The 8,804-nt window shown below is 47.3% G+C and overlaps 2 protein-coding genes across 2 annotated transcripts; both read right to left on the reverse strand.

Annotated features, from left to right (window-relative positions):
* Positions 1 to 1,083: 1,083 nt before the first annotated feature.
* LOC309400541 (histone H2B 7-like) lies at positions 1,084 to 1,579 on the reverse strand. The gene has a single exon (XM_081969111.1). It carries the CDS (start codon positions 1,529 to 1,531, stop codon positions 1,151 to 1,153), a length of 381 nt encoding a protein of 126 aa, XP_081825237.1. The 5' UTR covers positions 1,532 to 1,579; the 3' UTR covers positions 1,084 to 1,150.
* A 1,032-nt stretch (positions 1,580 to 2,611) lies between these two features.
* Positions 2,612 to 3,035, reverse strand: LOC309400751 (histone H4). Its single transcript, XM_081969388.1, has one exon. It carries the CDS (start codon positions 2,980 to 2,982, stop codon positions 2,671 to 2,673), a length of 312 nt encoding a protein of 103 aa, XP_081825514.1. The 5' UTR covers positions 2,983 to 3,035; the 3' UTR covers positions 2,612 to 2,670.
* Positions 3,036 to 8,804: the final 5,769 nt, after the last annotated feature.

An 8,804-nucleotide genomic window follows, 5' to 3' on the forward strand; every position in this document is an offset into this window, starting at 1 on the left:
ATGGCTATCCTGGTTAATTATGCCTGGTTTTTTTTTTTTTTTTTTTTTGGCCAACGAGACTATTGGGGAACAGCCAAGTGGAAGAATTTGCTACAGTCGAATTTACATTTTTATTTATTTTTTACTTTACAGCAGCTGCCAAAAAAGCCAACACAGTTCTAGGCTGCATCAACAGAGGGAGAGAATCAAGATCACGTGAAGGGTTAATACCACTTTATAATGCCTTGGTAAGGCCACAGTTGGAATACGGCAATCAGTTCTGGTTGCCACGATGTAAAACAGATGTGGAGACTCTAGAAAGAGTGCAGAGAAGAGCAACGAAGATGATTAGGGGACTGGAGACTAAAACACATGAAGAACGGTTGCAGGAACTGGGTAGGTCTAGTTTAATGAAAAGAAGGACCAGGGGAGACATGATAGCAGTGTTCCAATATCTCAAGGATTGCCCCAAAGAAGAGGGAGTCAAACTATTCTCCAAGGCACCTGAGGGTAGTATAAGAAGCAATGGGTGGGAACTAATCAAGGAGAGAAGCAACTTAGAACTAAGGAGACATTTCCTAACAGAACAATGAATCAGTGGAACAACTTACCTGCAGAAATTATGAACTCTGAAAGTTTTAAGATGTTGGATAACCCTTTGTTTGAAGTGGTGTAGGGTTTCCTGCCTAAGCAGGGGGTTGGACTAGACGACCTCCGAAGTCCCTTCCAACTGTTATTCTGTTCTATATATAAGGCAGCTAATAGTGTTATCCTACGGATTCAAGAGTTCCCTAGGAATGCTTTGCTTGCTAGACAAGGCAATAAAACCTTCACGATTTTGCAAACTGGCATTTTAAAACTTTTTTTCAAGTGAAGGAGGGTTTCCTGTCTGAGCGAGGGGGGGGGGCTGAACTAGAAGACCTCCAAGGTCCCTTCCAACTCGTTATCCTATCCTATTCTGTTCAACTGGATGGCTCAGTCTATTTTTCATTGCAATTATATAGTGAGAAAGATGCTTTTTTTATACATACCACGCAACCTTTTTGCAAACCGGCGTCTAAAAACTTATTTTCAAGTGAAGTGGCTCTTTTTCTTGAGAAAGTGGGTGGCTCTTAAAAGAGCCTTTGGTGCAATAAATGGGAATTCGGGGACGGCGGCGGGAAGAGAGAAGCTACTTGGAGCTGGTGTACTTGGTGACGGCCTTGGTGCCCTCGGAGACGGCGTGCTTGGCCAGCTCCCCGGGCAGGAGGAGGCGGACGGCCGTCTGAACCTCGCGGGAGGTGATGGTGGAGCGCTTGTTGTAGTGAGCCAGGCGGGAAGCCTCGGCGGCGATGCGCTCGAAGATGTCGTTGACGAAGGAGTTCATGATGCTCATGGCCTTGGAGGAGATGCCGGTGTCGGGGTGGACCTGCTTGAGGACCTTGTAGACGTAGATGGAGTAGCTCTCCTTGCGGCTCTTCTTGCGCTTCTTGTCCCCTTTCTTCTGCGTCTTGGTGATGGCTTTCTTGGAGCCCTTCTTGGGCACTGGGGCAGATTTAGCCGGCTCGGGCATCCTGGTCAGCAAAACACCTCCACGTAAGAACGATGAGATAAATGAAAAGCAAGGACACACCTTTCCTGTATTTATAGAGCGCGTATGCAAATGAGCGGTTTCAAAATCCCCAGCCGCGATTGGCGGAAAAGCGCCCTCCCTTTACGCTATTGGAAGAGAAGACTCGAAGTTTGAATTTTTATCGAGCCTCGGCGTTCCCATTGGTGCTTTTCAGCTGGAACGTCTCGTTGGCCCATTTTGAGAAGCGCGGCTGCTTATTGGCTAAAAAGCCCAAGTACAAATCTCGTAGTCGTAAATACCTTTTACCTGTTTTGATTTTTTTCCTTTGCAGAAAATGCTGAAAGATTTTAAACGCCTCCCCCCCCCCATTTTCTTCCCGTGGGCATCCTTGGACAATCGGTTATATACGAATTATTTCAGATAATTATCCTCCAATTAAATCAACCTGATAAATAGTTCTAAGACCAAAACAAATAAAGTGTTAAGACGTCAAGGGAAAAGGGACGATTTCCAAGGAGCCGAAATAGCTCAGTTGGGAGAGCGTTAGACTGAAGATCTAAAGGTCCCTGGTTCGATCCCGGGTTTCGGCAGGGGTACTTCGCCTAATCAATGTTTTGCTTTTCAATCTCTGTTCATCCTAAATCTTTAAACCTAGCTACGTTACATTAAACTACCTTCGATGCCACGTTGGTGATCGTGCAGCCACCATTCGCTTGAGTTTTGCAAAACACAGCGTCTCGTAGGAAAGGAATCCCCGCTGCCGGATTATCATTTAACCCCTCTAGTTTTTTTTTTAAAAAAACGTTTAAGTTAGCCCAGAAATGTCCTTACAAAATAATTAAATTTGAGCACCCAAGCGTTTTTTCCCCAGCACGGGTCAATTAAGATTCAGACGCCGAGAAACGACGCGAACAGCCGTATAGAAACCAGAGTAAAGCATCCATAATGTAGAAAGCTGACAGCATATAGACTGCACTGAATTTGTCCCTTTATTTTAGTATCTTTAATTATTCACCCCTAACAGCCGAGTTTCCTTTCGAAATTTAAATGGTGACCAACAGCTTTTTTAAGGAAAATGTGATTGGCCCTTAAAAGGGCCTTTTTTTGTTGTTAAGTTTAGAAATAAATGTTGGAAGGTTTTAACCGCCGAAGCCGTAGAGGGTGCGGCCCTGGCGTTTCAAAGCGTAGACCACGTCCATGGCGGTGACCGTCTTCCTCTTGGCGTGTTCGGTGTAGGTGACGGCGTCGCGAATCACGTTCTCCAGGAAGACCTTCAGGACGCCGCGAGTCTCCTCGTAGATCAGACCCGAAATACGTTTCACGCCTCCACGGCGAGCCAGGCGGCGGATAGCTGGCTTAGTGATGCCCTGGATATTGTCGCGAAGGACTTTTCGGTGCCTTTTGGCTCCTCCTTTTCCCAAGCCTTTGCCTCCTTTTCCGCGACCAGACATCTCGGCGAGAGAGAGAGAAAATGGACTACACACCTGTACCAAGCTCAGAGAAAAAGCGCTCAGCAGTGAGCGGGTGGACAGTTTATATAGCGATGAATCCGACCAGAGGGAAAACTTGGAAGCTCATCTAGTGCCATTGTTATTTTGCATAATAAAGGCTATCCAATCCATGCGGCGCTGCGCCTTTCAAACTAGCCAATCAGCGTGTGATTAAACTTCAAGCCGAGAAAGGCTCATCGGCGCCATTGTTAGCTTCCCGGGAGCGTTTCTGATATAGGTTACAATCTTCTAAACTATATAAATTAAGCTTTAGCATCTATATAAATATAAATACTAAAGCTTAATTCGATAGAACGTTTATATTTGCATTTTTATTCTTTGTGGACCGCTTCTCAGTGAAATTGTTCTGTTAAAAGTATTTATTCCCCCCGTGTTTGAATTAGCAAACCCCAAGGTGTTGGATGTAAAATTTAGCCCGGCAGAAATTAATGGATTTATTAAGAAATTAAGGTGAGATGGAAATAATCCCATTGATTTCCCGTTTGGAGCCCTTTTATTATACAGTATATACTCTCCCCCCCCCCCCTATACTCGTAAACGGATGGTCTAAAATAGCTTATCAAACATTGATTTGGGGGGAACAATAAAGACCAAACATTTGGACGCGTAGCTAGAGATGTATGAACTCAGAAGCGAAACTTCTTAGCCTTGATGTATGGAATTTGACAGCTGCAGAATGAACCTTTCTGCTAGCCATTCAAATAGAGACCGGATAATTTTGGGACAATCAGTAAGGAAGGAAAAGGCATTTCCGCGGTAGAAGTCAGGGAAATGAAAAATGGCTCATTTATAGATAAACATACTAGAGCTGAAATGAATGTGAAACTCCATACATTTGACTTATTGCCAAACTGTCTGAGACAGATGGCGATTGTGGGAAGCTCTTAGAGGAATGAAATATTTTGAGAAGTATTTAAAAAGCTAGGATAAAATATTTCCACTAGAAGAGAAATCTTACAGGAGACAGAAATTTAGCCCCAGCTTCCTCCCCCAACAGATATTTTGTGCCCTTTGAGAAAGATTAGCCCAGCCTATTGTAGGAAGTAAGCATCCAACCACCCCCCCCCCCTAGAAGAATGAAGTATTCTGGGAAATATTCAAAAGGCAGAATATTATATTTCCCTGGATGAGAAAAGGAGAAACATGTTTTTAAAGACAAAGCAGCTTCCTGCAACTCCCTGCCTCCCCCTTCCAGAGTGATGGGATTAAGACATGGCCCTCAGGACATGATAGGATTAGCCCTCTGCCCATCTCATCACATGGCATCTGGTAAGATTACATGACCCAGCAAGGCTCAACCAAGCCTGGGACTCAGGATAACCTACAAAGTTGCCCCTGCATGGCAATTGAAATTCAAAAGCCTAGAGAGGGTATAAAACTCAGGCATTCTCAGCATCTCTCAATACTTCAAGGCATGTGATCCCGTCCACCATTAAAACCATCTTTCCAATCAGCCTCCATGAATCCAGTGTCTTTTTCTCCACTTGGAACTGAACCCAGAAGGATCTTTCTTCCAACACTATCTACAAGGCAAAAGACCTTCCTCTCCAGGGTGAAGGGATTAAAACATGACCCTTCAGGATATAATAGGATTAACCCACTACCATTTTGCACTCTAGCCTCAGCCTCCCTCCTGCACACGTGGTCCCATTCCCTGCCTTCCTAAGTCAACATGAAGGGGACCGCGGAGCATGAGCTGCGGTCCCACGGAGCACGCTCCGTGGTCCCCTTCATGTTGACTCAGGAGTCAGGAAGGAGGGGAATGGGACCACGTGTGCAGGAGGTTGAGGCAGCCTCAGCCTCCTGCACACGTGGTCCCATTCCCCGCCTTACTGAGTCAACATGAAGGGGACCGCGGCTCGCGCTGATAACGTCATCAGCCTCACCAGCCATAAACCTCACCGCACGTCACTGGTAAAGATCATCAACCCAGTCATGGTGCAATTGAAACTACCTCGATTGTTGGGGAAGATACACCCAGCATTTCATAGTAGCCTCCTAAAACCTGGGATCGGATCCACTTTGAGACCGCTACCCCGGGAACCCCCGGGCCCTATGATCATAGGGAACCAAACCCTTTATGAAGTTCAACCTATCCTCGATTCAAGGTGGCACAGGAGACAACTCCAATACTTAATCAAGTGGAAGAGCTACCCATTATCGGAGGGATCTTGGGTGAAAAGCAGAAATATCCAGGCTGATCGCCTCATAGCCAAATTCCATGCAGAAAATCCAAGCAAGCCTGGGGGAGGGACACATCCTTAAGTTACATACCTGTACTCAAATTGTCTTTGTGTCACTCAGATCGCTTTCGGGAAGTGAGGGGAGCCGGATATCAACTTCTAAAGCGTTGCCGTGACTATTATCAGGCTGGCATTGAGGGGGGGGGGGAATTCTATGTATGCCTTCGGCTGGAGTCGGATCTCATGTCTACAGCCTAGTTGGAGAATATGAATTATGACGCAGGACAGAAGGGAGGGGATTACAGGGGTAAAGTTCAAACGCAATTAAGCGGAAGCAGTTTTGGTTCCACCGGAGTCCTCGCCAGAATGTCGATCCTAATAAATGATTGGATTTCCTTTGAGCTATGTCTGGAGGCCCGTAAATTAATTAGGCCGTCTTCTGGGAACTTCACATCTGGCAGGGAGTGTCTGCCACACTTATTCATTTCGGCCCCCTGCCTTTTATCCCCAGAGCTAAGGTGGGGCTTCGATAGCAACGTGGCTCTTCCTTCCCAAGGATCGGCCCGTAGATTTCCACTGCTCTCCTCTCCTCTGCCTTCTGCGCATTCAGGCACTGGACCCAGCTGTTCCTCCTCTTCCTCATCAGCCACATCTAGACCTGGGGGCTGTTGACTCTCCATCTGAGGCCTGACGAATGCCCCAGGCTCCGCCTATAACTCTCCCTCTCCCTCCCTCACCTTTCTCTCTGCCAGCTCCAATCCCTCTTCCCCCTTGGAGCCCTCAGGTTGCCTTGATGCTGACCCTGATTTTCATGCCTCCTCCTCCTCCTCTGATTCGGCTGCTGGAGGGTCCAGCGGCCGACAGGCCACAACAATTATGGATACAAGATTGGTGGTTCTTGTGCTCCTTCCTTAGCAGGTGATCAAGAGTGCTGATGAGGGGATCAGCCAGAATTGATGGCTTGTAGGGTGTCACAAAGACTTGGTCCTATCTCCCTTGCCTTTTACCATTTTCATAAAATGCACCTTTCATTTTAAGCATGTTATCACCAAGATGGTGGTGTTCAACAGTTAACCTAAGCCACAGAGACGTCTCAATGTACAGGTCCCGTAGTCCTTGATGTATGACCACAATTGAGCCACACCTTTCTGTTGTTAAGCAAGGTATTTGTTAAGTGGATCGCCAACGGTTATTCAATTAGTAACAACATTGTTAAGTGAATCTGGCTTCTCATCCTTCCTGTGACCAATCTCCTTTTCCAGTGTCTGAGGCAGAGATGGGGCCAGGGCCGTCTGACAGTTATCAGCTGCCTTCGAAGTCAGACATCAGTGAGGCAGAGGAACAGCTGGAGCCTGTTCCCAGTGTGCGCATGCACAGAGTTGCCAGGCGAAGGGAACAGCTAAAGAACAGGGGTCGACTTGGGAGTAAGGCCACAGGTGGATGGTCAATGGCCCCTCCCAGAGGAAAGAAAAGAGGAGCGAAAGGGGAGTGGAGCTTGCAGGAGACAATTAGTTCGCTTCATTGGTTTGTGACTCTCCGAGACTCCTTGCCAAGTTTTGCAGATATCGGCCTGGCAGCTCTCCAAGCCAGCTAAGGTCTGTGACTGTAAATCCTCCCTTGAAAGACTCTGCTGGAGGTGAATGAGCAGAATTCACAGTCAATTAATAAAAGGGATTTTTGTCGGGACCAGGAGTTTGCTTCAGGCTCTTGGGACCCCAGAACACTCAAGTCAAACTCCTGCAATGGAGGCAGAGCTGCCTTGGAAGACTATCGTAGAAGCTTTTAATTGGTCCAGAAGACGGCTGGCTGGATGTTGGAAGATACATTTCACACATTACATGGGGTCCTTGACTTATGACCACAATTGAGCCTAAAACATGTTTTGAGTTTTGCCTCGTTGGGTGACCTTTCCCACCACAGTGAAGTGAATCATGGCAGTGATTCAAGTTAGTAACGCGGTTGTTAAGGGGAATCTCGGCTTCCTCATTGACTTTGCTCGACTCCGGGACGTTGCAACCGTCACAAGTCCATGTCGAGTGGCCAAGCCTCTCAATTTTGATCACACGACCACAGGAATGCTGCAATGGTTGTGTGAAAAATGGTCGCAAGTCACTTTTCTCAGTGATGTCGTACAACTTCAAATGGTCACTAAAACAAAACCTGTTGTAAATCGAGGACTTTACCCGTACAACAGGGTTTTGGGGGGATTCTGTGCTGGCTTCCCCATTAGCAGTGCAATTCAAAGTGCTTCTTTGGAGTGTTAATAACCCCATACATGGCCGAATATCTGGATATTTACAGGGACTCTTTCCCTGCCCAATTCGGATGCCCCAGGACAGGGGTCAGCAATCTTAAACACTCAAAGTCATTTGGACCCGTTTCCCACAGAAAAGAAAACACAGGGAGCCACAAAATTGTTCCCACGCCTGACTATTTCCTGAGCAGCCACAAAACTAGCATATGTAGTTGAATTAAACGTTCTGTTTTCTTCTAAAACTTTCCTTTTCTTGGATTTATCCATGGTTGGCCTTCCGGGGTCAAAGAGCTCAATAAATCACGTCCTGGAGGGTGTCGCACATTGGCAGTTGTGACGCCTATTTTGAACGACAGGGCGCCGCAGCAGAGGGATGAAAGAGCCACAGTTTGCTCACTCCTGCCCCAGGAAAACTTTTGCGAGGTGTAAACAGGTAGAAAACTTGTAGTTGTCTCTTTTCTGTGGGTACTCTTGGAAATAGCATCTCTTCCACCTCGCCATGGATCTATCCTCGGCAGTGGTGGGTTCGGGCCGGTACGCCCCAGTACGGGCGTACCGGTGGCAGCTGGGAGCAGCGGCCACTGTACCGGAACTGTGCTTTGAAGAGCCTGCCTGCCCGCCCTCGTTCCTTACCTCTATTTGAGATAGTTGCCATTTGTGCAACTTGTAAGGAAAGTTGATACACCAAGGATCAGTGGTGGGTTCCGAATCCCGTCGCAACCGGTACGCTGTGTACGGCGCATGTGCAACCTCCACTGAACAGCTGGAGTGTTGCAGGGCGGTGGGTGCGCAAGCGTGTGCAGTGTGTGTGCCCGTGGTGAACGCCCAGCCCCGTCGCAGCGTACCGGTTGCGACGGGATTCGGAACCCACCCCTGATCCTTGGTCTATCAACTTTCCTTACAAGCTCATTTGCTGCTGATTAAGCCAACATTAGCCCAAGCGTAGCCAACATCGGAGTCAGGGCAATCGGTGGAATCAACTTTCTCTAAGGACCCATCCTGGTAGGGTCAAAATAGGGTGGAGGGCATACTCCGAGTCCTTTCTCCCAAATATTGTCATCTGATGGGAGCTAGGAAGCCTGCCTCTTCAGCAGCAGCCCCTGCCCTATGGAATACCTCTGCCCCCTCTCCCCAAAATTTGGCAGGCCTCTTACCTTCCTGTCTTTACGTAAAGCTTTGCAGACCCAGCTTGGAATAACATGAGGTTGTTACACATCAGAAGTCTGACTTAGCACCAGGTTTTTATTATTTTCAACGTTGCTTTTTTATAGTTTTAATGATTTTTATGCTGCTTTACGAGTTTCAATTGGGACACACACCCGTCC

Source organism: Natrix helvetica (assembly GCF_964273705.1).
Source record: "Natrix helvetica genome assembly, chromosome: W".
NCBI lineage: Eukaryota > Metazoa > Chordata > Lepidosauria > Squamata > Natricidae > Natrix > Natrix helvetica.